The sequence below is a fragment of the Ahaetulla prasina genome, chromosome 2 (assembly GCF_028640845.1).
Source record: "Ahaetulla prasina isolate Xishuangbanna chromosome 2, ASM2864084v1, whole genome shotgun sequence".
Lineage (NCBI taxonomy): Eukaryota > Metazoa > Chordata > Lepidosauria > Squamata > Colubridae > Ahaetulla > Ahaetulla prasina.
The window spans coordinates 281438423-281453453 of NC_080540.1; the positions used below are offsets into that span (position 1 = coordinate 281438423).

General features: G+C 37.1%; 1 protein-coding gene across 2 annotated transcripts in view; it reads left to right on the forward strand.

The window, feature by feature from the left end:
* Positions 1–14127, forward strand: part of ZFR (zinc finger RNA binding protein) — a 49693-nt gene extending 35566 nt beyond the window's left edge. For both annotated transcript variants that reach the window (XM_058170281.1, XM_058170283.1), the window contains exons 16-20: positions 3900–3997; positions 4833–4928; positions 9126–9237; positions 9407–9504; positions 12703–14127. In XM_058170281.1, coding sequence (XP_058026264.1) covers positions 3900–3997; positions 4833–4928; positions 9126–9237; positions 9407–9504; positions 12703–12882 — 584 coding nt within the window. In that variant the 3' untranslated portion in view covers positions 12883–14127. The remainder of the gene's footprint in view (positions 1–3899; positions 3998–4832; positions 4929–9125; positions 9238–9406; positions 9505–12702) is intronic.
* Positions 14128–15031: the final 904 nt, after the last annotated feature.

Genomic DNA, 15031 nt, shown 5'->3' on the forward strand with positions numbered 1-15031 from the left:
AGGAATGTATAAAACATAAACAGTTTCATTTTTGACTGTGTTAAAATTCTTGATAGGGGCCAGAGATAGGTGCATAAGTGCAGCCATAGAATAAATTCATAGTATTACACTTTTTAAAAGTATTATTTAAGAAAACTTTATCCAAAAGCTTCTTTGAAAAAAAATGGCCAAACATTAGTGTACATTTTAATTGAATGCTTTATATGCAATAGAAACATTACATGCAAAGGGAAAAAAAGTTTACCTAATGAGTTGAATTTTTCATAGTTACATGCAAATCTAATCATACGTGGCATATAAAGATTACGATCCAAAATATTGTTTATGAAAATAACACCATTTTTTAGTTTTTTTCACTAAAGCATTTGAATTCTGCACACATTGCTCTCTGTCTTAAAAGAAAACAAAGCTCTATTTTTATCTGATCCAGATTTGAATTACAATTGCTATTCTAAGTTTAATTCACTTGCTAAATATTACCTTGAAGAAAGCAAAGCTTTTATTTTGAATAATTTCCTCAAGACACTGAGCAGCTTTAAACAAATATGCAAAAAACGTTTGAAATGTCTAAATGATGATTCTTAAAAGCAGATTTGCAATAAACAAGAGTCTGTAAAGATTGTTGCTTATTTGTTGCAAAATATATTTTTTTTACTCCAGCTAATGCTCGGTGTCTTAAAAAGGTTGATGGAATTTAGCTGGCTTTGGGAGTTGAATTCAGGTGAAAAGGAAGGCTTTGTTGGAAGAGTCCAATATTTACTTCAATGTATTCTTGTTTGATAAATGATATCTTTAATCCTATGTGATCCTATTCAGTTACAAACTGAAGAGGGAGCTGAAAGAAGGAGAAGGTAACACAAAACTGTTAACTATATAGGAATTTTGCTTTGCAGTTTTGTGCATTCAACAGTAAATTTTACTGAATTTGCTCTGGATATAATACTAAAAATGCTCGAAACAGCTGTGGAATGTGTTTCTTCAGCAAAATATTTCTGTTTTTATGTTTGTTTTTTATCCTTAGCTTTGTTAGTCCCCATCCAAAGCCTTCTAGCAGAGACAATTGAATCCTGTCAGGGATTGCTACCAAGACATCGGAAGGATTTTTGACCAAGTTTTTTAAAGCTCAGTGTCACACCTGCCATATTTGAACAATGAGGGTGTTTGGTTGCATAGTCCTAGCATTTACTGTTACTTTTGTGTTGGTTTTTTTTTCTTCTTGTCCTTGTCTTTCTCTATGGAATTACGCAGTGTTCACACTAGTGTTGAAATAGTTGACTGGGCAATACTTAATACATACCTGGAATTGACAGAGCATGACCTACCTGTTAACATTTTAATAATGAAATAGTGTGGACACAGCATGTCTTACTGAAGATTAACCCCTTATATACAGAATACAGAAAAGCAATCACTTTAAAAATGATGGCTAATGTTTAATTCATTGATTAAAGACTAGAATTTAAGGGGTTAATCCATTTGGAATCTTAAAACAGATGCAAAAATCCACGTATAGGAAAGCTGCTTTTATGGATATCCAGCCTAGATGTCTTCCCAATTTCTGTAGCTGCTTTGGCATCTTTTGGTGACTCCAAGTTTCAGAGCTGATTTATGGTGGATATTATTTATCTTACACTGAGGTCAATGGCAAGATGCTAACTAATTTTAATAGAGCTGAATGATATATTTTATCTTGCTCATTAATTATATATGGTTATTAATAAGCACTATTTGTACTTATTTACGTAAAGTGTATGAAATGCTAGTGTTCATTTTTAAATATTTAAGGATAATTATTTAAGACTTCAGCAGTAAAATAACTGAAGTCATAAGTACAAGCTGTATAAAGTAGAATAAACTGCCTACATTGACAATATTCATTGCTATAAACCTTAAAAAATACCTTATGGAATAATAATGATGACTTTGGCCTCAGTTGATACTTTTATCTTTAAATTGCATTTGCCTTTCACTTGACAGTAACTATCATCTTAATGCCTTCTTTCACTTGCTTTTAAATCTCTGATTAGTAGATATCAAACTTCACTTGTACAGAGATAGCCAATAAATGACAGAATATAAGACCAGTAAATCCCATGGGAAAATATTCATGAGGATTTCCAGAGACACATCATTCTCTATAAAATAGAAATATTCTCTATCTAGCTCAAGTATGACATACCGTATTTTTCAGAGAATAAGACGCACCTTTTTCCCCCCTAAAAGGGGGTGAAAATTTGGGTGCGTCTTATACACCAAATGTAGCCCTGCCCACCCACTGGCCCCCACCCTTTGGCCTCTGCCTCCCAGCAATTTACCTCCTTGCAAGAAGAAACAGCTCATTTCAGCACAGCCTAATTAGCACAAGTTGATTGTCTGTTGGATCGGCCTCCTGACTCTCAGCTGTTTCAGGCTGCAGGCTGCAAAATTGCCTATTGCTGCAGGGACCTCTGCTTGCTGCAAGGAGGTAAATTGCTGGGACCAGATTTTTTTTTCTTGTGCTAATCGAGCTATGCTGAAAATGAAAGTAAAGCAGGCTGTTTGCTGCAATGAGGCAAAATTGCTGGGAGACAGAGGCCGATTTCTTTTTCTTATTTTCCTCACCAAAAAAGGTAGGTGCGTCTTATGGTCTGGAGCGTCTTATACTCTGAAAAATACGGTAATTTCAAGCTTGACATTTCCTCTAGACCTGTTTCTCTTCATGTCTTCATTGATGATGACTGTCAAGCCTGATCTGTTAATTCCTTGGCTTTACATTCTTTCCTTGGTGTGTTTTTGAGTGTTTGATTTGCTGTTACTAGTATGTTTGCTTACATTAGGTTACATTTTAATGTTCAGTTGTATCTTGTGGCACATTAAATGTTTATTGTAACAGCAAGCTCACTTTGGCAAAAATAAAAATCTGTCGCTAAGTCGTAGTTTCAAAATCACAGTTACTTAAAATTGATATAAAATTATACCTGCCACATGTTTAGACACAATTGGCAATATCATTTTAAGATTTTGAATAGATATAATGTCTTTCTATAGAACTTTTGGTCTTCATGGTTTCGGGTTTTTCCCACCTTTTTTCTTCTCTTAAATCTTTCTAGTTTTTTCTTGGTATCTTTCTAGATGAAATTGGGATGGATATATATGGCATACATTTTAATACTATAAGTCCAAAACTGAGTAAGAAATATGAAAGTGTACAGATGCTCCTGGCGTAAATGTTTGTACAGTACTTCACATTTCTTTCAACTCCATAAAATTAAATAGCCTTGATTCTTCTATAAGTACACTTTGTCCTTACTTAATGTGAGATATTGTAGTACCTTCGGAGTACTTGAGAATTTCACTTTTAACTGGGACTATGTTTCAAGATAGCATGTGGTCATTTTAAGTTGTCTCAACAAACACAGGGCACAATTCACTGGGAACGTTTCCTGCACAAGTTTCATTAAAATGAATGGGAAGTCTGTACAAATGCCCATTCAGTTCAGTGAAGCCTGCACAGGAGAATTTCCAGATCGATTTTGCTCACAGTTTGTTGTAACTTTTACTTCATTCAAGTGGATTTTTGTGTTCCTTCTGTCTTGTGTTTCCCGTGCTGGTGCACTGTGTCCAACCATTCTTCCTTCAACATGTTAATTTTAGGGGGGAATCATTTTCCCAGTAGATGGTTCTTCACAAGTAGATGAGTGTAAAAAGATAAGATTGAGAGGTAACATTTTGTTACGCTCTTGACTATTTTTCATATTGGATTAAATGATACACAGTTTAAGGAATATTGCTGATACATTGGAGACAGGGATTTCAAAATAAATGGCATGTGTGACATGGAAGCTATTTTAAGGAACTGTCTTGCTCACCTGGTCAAACACCCATTCCTCACTGCATTTTGCCAATTCAATCCATTTTAGATGTAACTTCGGGTATGGTGAAAGACCCACCGGACGTCTTGGACAGGCAAAAATGCCTTGACGCTCTGGCTGCTCTACGCCACGCTAAGTGGTTCCAGGTTCGGAACATCATTTTACTTTCTTCTTGTAGCCTTATGAGAGAGAGTAGTTCAGTTGTTCAGTTGGATGTTAAACTACACCAAAAAGGGGGAAAAAATCCAGGTTGCCCATAGTGAATATATGTACACCTATATAAAATTAAATGGCTAGACGGGGGGGGGGGAAACCATCTTTGAAGATTTGTACAGAAGAACTGTTTGTTCAGTTCTTGCCAATTTGATGTCAACTTGTTTTTCTGACCAGATAGCGAGGTTGAATATTTGGCTCGCTCTGGGGGAATTGTATGTTTGGTATCTGTTATGTATTCCATAAGGCTGCAGAGTAACTTTGCTTTAAATAACAGAATGTGTGTTTAAAGCTTTGTGTTTTAGGTCTAAGACTTTTACTTTTTTATTTTTTTAAGCTCATTAAGTGTAGGGAATGAAAGGTGAGAAACTATTTGGTTCTGTGACTTTGCACTTCAGCAAAGGCACAAGCAAGAAACCAAACAGATTCCCACAGCCTTTCATTCTCTCTACTTGTTAGCTCTTTACTTTTTGTATTTCTATTATAGGAAGGTAATTGTATTTGCTGTTACAAATAAATCTTAGGTCAAAGTGTGCAGGAATTCAAGGTATATTAGACTTGTAATATAACCTGTGCACCTTGACTTATTAAGCTACTAACCATGGCCTAAAATGCTTCTGTAAATGGCAGCTCCTGGAATGTCTCCAAGTGACTTATTTATTTTCTGTTTTTGAGCTTCCATTGAACAGTGGCATTTTAGCTTTTCTAAGAGGCCTCTTTTTCTATTGGTGCTGGGATTGATTAACTTGATTTTGTATTGCTCTCAAGGCTAGAGCTAATGGTCTGCAGTCCTGTGTCATTATCATACGTATTCTTCGTGATCTCTGTCAGCGAGTGCCAACTTGGTCTGACTTTCCAAGCTGGGTAAGTGGTATTTTAAAACCATGAGCATATTCTCACAAGTTATTGGTGTATTTCCTATAAGAGGCATTATTTAGTTTCTCAGGCCTTGTTGATTTCTTTCAAAAGCTACGTTACAATAGACCCTTGATTTTATAGACCTTGATTTATGGACATTGGATTAAAAAAAATCAAAACTGAATTTCCAGCAATACAGACTTTGCTAAAAGCAAGATGAAGTTCATTGTATGGCAGATAGATTGAACCATGTCTTTACTTTTTATGTTCGTTATATACATGACTCTTTATGCACATATAAAATCCCATTGCTATTTTCCAGACATTCAATTCTAACATAGAGACACAGCTTTCCTCAGAAAACTATTAAAGTGAAGATTCATTATCTATTTATGTTAACTCCTTTAATAACATACATAGATCAGGATGATCATGGATGGCTAAAATGAAATATTTTAGAGAATAGAGTAAAAGATTTTTAATAATAGGAAACTTCTCAATAAAGATAAGATAAAATAACAAATGAGTGATAAATTACCATAGATCTTTTGTATCCAAGTCAAATCTCTTGAGCAATAGAAATATTAGACCTTCAGTAACAGTAATACCAAGAATTTAATATTTCACTATTTAGAACAACCAAAAGCAACAATCTCAAACATGTACATGTTATATTGCAATTAGATAGAAGATCCACCATGTGGCTTAAAAGAAGCTTGGAATACTAATTTTGGTAATCTCATACAAGAGTTGATTTGGTAGATATTATGGAAATTGGATGGATTCACCTCAGCTTCAGTATAAGAACTGCAAGATGATAAATCACTGGCATTTGACTTCCTTTAGATTGCCGCATATGTGTCAAAATTATTCGTCCAAATATTGGAGAGATCATAAAAAGGGTTATTTCTGATTTGTGGTGGTGATCATGTGATAAAGTTTTTTGATGTAAGCTTTTGTGGAAATGGTTAACCTCACTAAACAAAGAATTAAATGTTCCCCAAAGTTAGACTTACTGCATTTATTTACAGGATCAACCCTTAAGCTTGAAAATAAAGAATTTGTCTATTTAATTTTAGCAGCCAAAATAATAATTGTACAATATTGGAAAATTCTAGATAATATAACATGTAAGATGTAGATTAACCAAGTGCCTTCAATTACCCCATCACAAAAAATATTACAGAAAAGGTTAAAATAATGAGACATCAGAAGGAGGAACCACAATTTTATCAATTTTGGATGGATTTTATAATCTACCTCAATAGCAATACATTATAATGCAGTGTATTTTCCATACATGGTAAAATTGTAATATGTGGTTTTTCTATTTGCAAGTTCTTTTTTATATTGTCTACATTTTTTCTTTCTTGTGTATCTTGGATTAGTTACCTAATACTATTTCTTATTCATAGTTCAAAATAAATAAAAAAAATTTATCTATTATATCACAGCAAAGTGAAATATTTCTAAATAAGCCAAAACGCATCCATTTAATTCTTTTAAAAACTATTTATGGCAAGCTGTATTTTAGATGGTAATGCTAAGAAATATAGGGGAAATGTAGAATTAGTAAAAACAAAAATAAAATACAATCTTTGTCCATACTGACATAAATTTGACAGTATAATTCGGGTGTCGGCAATGTGTGACTCCCAAGCCACATGCAACTCTTTCGTCGCCCTACTGTGGCTCCCTGCCTGCTGGTTGACCTCACCCCTCTCCCTCCCCTCCCAGTCACTCCTTGCGTGGGCTGAGAAACTAAAGGAGACGGCGGAGATGGAGACTCAATCCATATTCCAGAGCGGGAGGGAAGTGCCCCTGTACTTGCCTCTCATCTCACCAGCGCTTCTTTGTGCTGGGTGCACCTTGGTTATTTAGGGAGACGCACAACTTTCTCTCGGTCCTGAGACACTGACCCGTCCCGGCTGCAGCCAGTGCTCCATGTCGTAATGGGCTCCAGGAGGAGGAGGAGAGGACGCTGTCTCCCCCATTGTGAAGCGCGCTAAATTTAAGTGTGCTGCACAAGGCGCTGTGAGAGAAGCAAGCAGACCATGGAGGTGGCGAGAGCAAGTTGCAAGTTGAGAGCACTGGCCCAGCCCAGCTGCTGCTGATGCCACTGCTCTTACCACCTCCACGGCCTGCTCGCTGCTCTTGCAGTGCCTTGTGCAGCACACTTAAATTTAGGGCACTTCACAATGGGGGCAACAGCGTCCCCTCCTCCTGGAGCCCGGCAAGTGTCTTGGGGCGGAGATGCAGAGCATTAGCCAGGCCAGGCAAGTGTCTCCGGGCAGAGAGAAAGTTGCGCAGGTCATCAAGCGACCGAGGTGCATGCAACACTAAGAAGTACCAAAAGAAGCCTCTGCGAGATGAGAGGCAAGTACAGGGGTGCTTCCCACTCATTCAGAGCGAGTCTCCATCCCCGCAATCATCCTTCTCAGGCTAGGTGAGAAGTGAGGGCGGGGGGAGGGGGGCAACCAACTGACAGGGAGCCACAGCAGGGGGACAAAGAGCTTCTTTTATCTGGGAACGTGAAATGACTCTTGATTTAAATCATATGGTAAAAAGCACCCAAAGAAGAAGAAAGAACATCAGCAAAAAACCCAAACCCTCACCTGTTTTTGGAAATGGCTCAAGAGGGAACACACACACACACACACACACACACACACACACAAAAGAGAAAAGGGGGGAGAAAGAAAAGGATGGAAAGAAAAAGAAAGATGAGAGAGAGAAAAGGGGAAAAAGAGAAATGAGAGAGAGAAGAGGGAGAGGGACAAAGAAATGAGAGACCTAGAGGGAGAGAATGAGAGGGAAAAGAGGGAAACGAGAGAAAGAAGGGGAGAGAAAGAAAAGAAAATGAGGGAGGGAGCGAGAGGGAGAGGAAAAAGAGAAAAACAAGAGAGAGAGAGACCCATTTTCGACAGAAAACACCCAGAGCCGCAAAACCCGGGTAGCATGGCTGAAGGGTCATGTGACTAGGTGGGTATGATGTTGAGTTGGCCACGCCCACCCAGGTTGTGTGGCTCCCAGTGTTTTCTGTGGGAAATGGGTCCAAATGGCTCTTTGAGTGTTTAAGATTGCAGACCCCTGGAATTGGTTACAGGAAGGTGAAAGTTTTCTTTATGGTAGACTGTCAGAAACTGAAAGCTATGGGCAAATGCTGGGGGAGAGGGGTATAGGGATGCTGTAGGCAGGCAAAAATCAGAGGGAGCAACTTCCAACCTCTTGTCAGCTTTCCCATTGAATTTACTGACAAGTCAACAGGAAATGTTGAAAATCTGCAATCATGTGACAATGGTCCACTGCAGCAACATAATTGTGAGCCAGGCACTGATATCCCAGATCATGATCATAGGAACACAGTATTGGTTAGAGCTCTAAGAATCAGTTGTAAGTCTTCCTCATTCAACATCATTGTAACTTTGAATGGTCACTGAACGATTGGTTGTAACTCGAGGACTACCTGTATTTCAATTTGTAAAATGTCTTCCTCATGATTGTTTTCCAAGAAGATCCTTTTTCTGGTAGCAGTTGCCTTATCTAAGAAGGTTTTAGAACTATTAGTTCCATTCAGTTAGAGAAGACAAATTGGTTTTTCAGAGGGATACTATAATTCTGTGACCCAGGCTCTACGCCATTCAATAGCTAATTTCCTTCTGAAAAAATATGAATATCTGGCTTGTGCCATCAGACTTATTCATTAAGTACCCAGCAAGCCTTGCAGGCTAGATTTGTTTCCTTTATTCAGCATTATCTTGTTAGCTACCTATGTTACAATAACTTCACCAGGCTGACTGCCATTCCCTTGTGAACAGTCAGCTAAGGCTTCAGAGATTCTGAGGGATGTGCCACATTTTGCAATACAAGAACTTTGTGCTCACACCCCCCCCCCGCCCCTTCAGTCTGGCTGGAGATTCCACCACACTTTTCCAGGTCATACCGTCACCATTGTTCACTCTGTTGGTCTCTCACAGAGACTTTCTTTTTACTTACCTTCTCCTAAAGCAAGCTTCTTGGTATAGTTGGCACCATAGGTTTAGCCATGGATGGAATGTGATCACTGCCTTTCCCAGGGAGTGTAAGACTTTAACCAATTATTAGTGAACTCTGGTGCACTAAACCAGGAACTTCCACAATAAGTTTTGCTATGTGATTTAAATGAAAATGTAGGCAGTGGCTTATTTTTGCTTATTTATTTAGGCAATGGAATTATTAGTAGAAAAGGCAATTAGCAGTGCTACTGGACCACAAAGCCCTGGAGATGCATTGAGAAGAGTATTTGAGTGTATATCTTCAGGAATTATCCTAAAAGGCAAGTTGATCGCTACCCAAAATCAGTAATTTTTTGATAATTAGTTTTGCTGATTATTTATTAAATTTATACTGCCCTTCTCACTATCCAAATTGACTCTTTAACATAGTCTTTCTTTAGATTTTAGTAAGGAAGAAATAATATTTCTGGTATATCCGGTTTCTTGTAGGTGGTCCAGGTCTTCTCGATCCTTGTGAAAAAGACCCTTTTGATACACTGGCTTTAATGACAGATCAACAAAGAGAAGATATTACTTCAAGTGCACAGGTAATTTGAATGTTGTGAATTATGAACATTTTGAAGATCTACAAGCCAACACTATACCCTATTTTTTGGAGTATAAGTCACACCTTTTCCCCCAAAAAAGAGGGTGAAAATCTGGGTGCGTCTTATACTCCAAATGTAGCCCCACCCAGCTTCTCAAACGGAGGTTTCAGAGGCTGAAAGAAGCTTCAGAAAAGAAGCCCCCAAACAGAGCTTCAGAGGCTTTTTTTTCTGAAGTTCTGTTTTGGAGGCTTTCAGAGGCAGAAAAAGTTTTTTCTGAAACAGAGTTTCAGAGGCAGAAAAAAAAAGCAAGGCACAGAGCTCACAACCAAGGAAACTGTTGCTAAAATTCACCTCTGGGAACAGCTGATTGGGAGTATTCCGAGAGGCCAATCCACCTGCCAATCAGCTCTTTTCTTATTTTCCTCCCCAAAAACTAAGGTGCATCTTATACTTCAAAAAAATACAGTAATTTTAGCTGAAAATCAATTGTGTTATCCAGTAGTATTTAACACTTGTTTTCAAGTAAATGGGATGTTTTTTTAATATGGTAATTTATTTTAAGTTTTTTTTTTTTTAGTCAGGCTCAATTCGTATTGATTTCATGGACATTTCCATATAGTTCTCTTGGCAATGGCATCAAAAGAGTTTGCTACTGCATTCTTTATGGAGTTTGGGGTTTTTTACTTTTTTGTCATGTTTACAACCCTAATATTCCCTAGTTGTCCTATCCATATGCTAACATTTTATTTATAAATTATTGCTCTTGACTTTTAAAACTGAAATCACTAAGCAAACAATAGTAGATGAGCAAAAATGAAAAGTTATGTAGGAAATTCTAGCTGGTACTTGCTTGCCTCATTATGCATATAACGTAGTTACCATATACTAAAACACCTGCTAGGCCCACCATGGTATCCTGTGATTCATGTATATTGGGCAATGTGTCTCTCTAGAGCAGCGGTTCTCAACCTGTGGGTCGGGACCCCGTTGGGGGTCGAATGACGATTTGCCAGGGGTCGCCTAAGACCATCGGAAATATGGGAAGTATACTTGCGAGTCGAAGAATCGCACTCCAATGGTTGACTCCACAAGCCAGCTGCAGGCTCTTCAAATCGCTAGCCGAATTCGGCTTCAGGCGCGATGAATTAAAAAAGAGAGAAATCTTTGCTCTGATGTCTCCCTCTCAAGCCAGCTGCAATCACTCCCAATCGCTAGCCTAATCTGGCTTCAGGCGCGATAAACAATAGGGGAGGAGTCTCCGCTTTAATGCCTCCGTCCTCAAGGCAATCGCAAGCAGTTCAGATCGCTAGCCAATACGGCTTCAGGCGCGATAAATTCAAAACGAAAATAATTTTATGGTTGGGGTCGCCACATCGTGGGGAATTGTATTAAAGGGGTCGCAGCACTATAAAGGTTGAGAACCACTGCTCTAGAGCTCAATTCAGAATCTTCTAGAACTTTACAGAATTAATTGGATAGTATCCTTTTCCCCCCACTCACTTCCCCATGCCATACAATTAAGCATGACTTCCATTGTGAACTCCTTTTTTTCCAACTAACATAGTATTGCTTGATCTGATTTTCCGGGGGGGGGGCGGTTGGGGGGATTTCCCCTTCTCTTGACTCTTCTCAAAACTTCATCATAACAAGACAAGTTATTCATCATGATCCATCCTGAGAGTCTTACAACTCTCAGAACTCATTTTGTAAATGCTGGCATTGGAGCATAATAAATGCTTTTTCTCCTTGGATGTAGAGCATAGTTGGCTTCCTGGGAGCAGCTTTTAAAGGTAGCAGTTTCCAAAGCATTTGTGTCCTTTTAGCTTCTTTCACATCCCCATTGCCTTGGACCCTGCATCATGGTTATAGGCATTGAAAAAAAAAAACTTAATAAGGATTCAAAGCCTTCTGAGTGGTCTGACAAACTAATTCCATGCAAGATAATAATAATAAAAAAAGATGGATAAAGTCCTGTCACTTCCCTGATTCCAGGTCTCTTAATTCTTCTCCATCAAGTCCTGCTCAAACCCCCGATAACACCAATTCTGTTATTGATGGCCTTTTTAGCTCATATTGCTCAGTTGACCCCAGCTTCTCCTCATATACAGAAATCAGTCTCAGAAGAAGAGACCTGAACTTGGCTTGCCTTAAGATCTATTATTCTGTAATACATTCTTATTTTCCTTCATAAGGTCCCATTTGGACAAAGATCCCTGTCTTTGTCTCAGTAATTTAGCCCTGCATTTCCTGAGATGACATGTTTCTTGTGGAATCTCAAATTGTAATGCATGCTATTTCAGCTATTTCAGGCTTTAGATGCTTTCTATAATAAATTTTCATCCCACTCACATTTTGACCAAAGTTTCAAACTTTCAGCAAGAAGAAGTTTTAACATCTCATATCAAGATGTTTTAGCCAGATTTTGGCATTGTTCAGACACAAAACATAGCAAATTAGAGACATCAGCCCAAAGGCTCCAAATGACCATGATTCAACTCTGATGTTCATCTATATCATACATTTTGGGATCTCATGGCTCACTTTTATGATCTATGTGATTCCATAACAGATGATATTTAGGTTTACTCGATCATTTTGCAAATTTATCATTTTAGGTTCTAGATTAAATTCTTACCATTTCATACCATCGTTTCTAAGCATCTCATTTCTTCCTTCTTGGAAAAAATTATCTTGAGGATTAGATTCCACTCATTTTTTCTTTATTGCTCTTTTCATAGGTACTTTATTATCTCTAGGAAGGTTAGTTAGGGACTGTTGCCATCTCAAATATTTTTTGAGGCAGCTTTTTTTTTATCAGTGCTCTCACCACTGATATATTCATGTCAGCATGGAGAGTTCACATCCAGGATCTCTATATCTAAGACTCTGAGTATAAACATAGACATCACAAAATGCCACTTGAGCTTCTCAGAGTTTGAAATTCCATGGTAATCAAAAAGTCTGCACACCTAATTATTCTGTAAACTAGCAATTTCCAAATGTGTAGATGTGCATAACTTATATAATTTACAGATGACTGGAGTTCCAGATAAGTAACCCAATTCTTGTACTGAAAAAAAAAAGTGTTAAATAAGACTTTTGCTGCTGGAAATGACTTATTAAAATTAATCGGCCTCTGTTCTCATGAAGTTGAAATTCAATCCATCTGATTACCTTTTTCCTTCCTTCTGCTACCAGTTTGCGCTGAGACTTCTTGCATTCCGTCAGATCCACAAAGTTCTAGGAATGGATCCTTTGCCCCAGATGAACCAGCGTTTCAATATTCACAGCAATCGAAAAAGGAGAAGGGACAGTGATGGAGTTGATGGATTTGAGGCTGAGGGGAAAAAAGACAAGAAAGACTATGATAACTTTTAAGCAAGAAGTTTGTGTGTGCATTGTTAACACAACAAAGTGAAAACGGAAGCCATTTGTTGTAAAAATAATTCTTAATATCTGTTCAAGAACAACTGCCCCCAAAGGTTACAAATACTTTTGTGTGGCATTCACACCATTTTAAAGGATGTGCAGACTTAATTATGATAGAAAAAGATTACTAATGAAAACTGTATTTCAATTTTTGGTTTGTTTTTAGCCTGCCTCCTTTCTTTAGGTTCTAAAATATAACTCTTGATTTATGTTCTTTATGTTAACTGGTCACTGTGTACTTAAGTTGTACTGTATTTAATACATTGTTAAGGTGTTTTCAGTTGCTTTGTGTATTTGCAAATATGTTTAGAATTTGTACTTACCTTTCACACTTGTAAGTTGCTTTGTATTACAGATGGTAAATACAGCTCCTCCTTCACTTAATATTTTATAGCAGAACACTTTTTTGTAAAGTGGGGCTGCAGGACTATTTCTCCTTAATGTGAAGCATTAACAATCTCTTATCCTGCTATTTAAGTGCTTTCAATTTAACGTTTCTGCCAATTCCATGGCATTTGTCTATCTAGTGATATAATGGTGTAATTAAGACAGATTTGTGTTATTCTAATCAGGTTTGTTGTTAGTTGCACATTAGAGTATGAAAGCAAAATGTATGCAGTATGAACAGCAATTTTAGCAATTGATTAAAAATGGCATGATTTTGTTTTTAAATAGAATGGCTTTTTAAAAGTATTGTTTTAGGCTTCATGTCTAGGGCTTTGTTCAGTTGACTTTCACATAGCAAGGCCAAAAAATAATTTTCTGAAATGTTGCAGAAACTGTAAACAAGAGGAGAGTTTTTCCTGGTTGGGTAGAGTTTGGCTAACTATTTTTGGAGAGCTTTGTAAGTATGGTAATAATACCATTAGCTCTGAATTAAAAATAATTGTTTGCCATATCAGTGCCTGTGAAAGGATTCCTTTGCTGTTTTTGCACCAAATTATACAGTGATTTTCATTTAAACCTAAAATTGAAGATAACAGTATCTCACATAAATTGAAGGCTATGCTATAAAGGAAAAATAGCAGAAAATTATTTGCGGCCATAATGTATGCTTACGTCTCCTTCAAACAGCTAAATATTATAGCAGTGGTGTAATTCAGTCTACATCTGCCTGTTGATGTATGCTTTGGTTCACAGGTGTGATTTGTTACAACACTACAGTTGAATACACAAATAAAGAGTAAAAATGTACTAAGTGATGTACTATTGATTGTACACTCAGGACAGGTACCACTATTATTAGTTTCACTAATTTACCATATATCAATTTAGCAATGTTCATAATATTCCTAAAGATGCCCTGAGAAACATCACATTTCAGTCAGTCTAATTTCAATAAACTACATTAAGCTTTCTATTCCAATTAATCAGATTGTAAAATTCTTAACCTTTCACATTGTTTGAATGTTGCTAGGCCTTGAGTTGGTGTTTTTTTTTGTTTTGTTTTTACGAAGGACAATGCCTAGTGTAGCATTAAGAAAAAGGACTTTGGAGGAAGAGGTGCCGTGTTCATTGCCTTGAGCTTTTGGGAGAAAGACAAAATATACTTCTAATAAGAGTATAAATAAAATCATCAGCTGGTATGAATTTCTCACTCATTCTCATAAACTTTGGGGGTTGAATTCCCAGACACTACTGAAACTGTCAGGAAAAAAATCTATAAAATACTATAAGCGGTAAATGGCTCTTCAGAAACGTAGCTAGATAAGGAGAGTCATACTTCTTTGAATGGTGAAATATATTGATTATAATTATATTTTGCATCTTAATATGTAGGCAAAAATATAATGCACATAAGAGGTTAAAATAAATTATAGGCATATGTCTGGTGGAGTGCAACTGGGCTTTTCAGGGCTGGAACTTCAATTTCTGTTTCTTAAAAGGAAAATTTTCTGGTATATACACAAAGAGTTAAGGATGAATAGCAGCTTTTTAGAGAGTAGGAAAAACCGTGCCCATGCTAATTAGAATCCTGCCCGTCTTCTATTCCTTCATTTTGTTTTTTGTTAATTAAAGATGATGGAGAAGAGGGGAGCTTTCATACCGGTTTAATTTTTTCATCTTGGTAAAGCTTATGTATAAATTTAGATCAAGT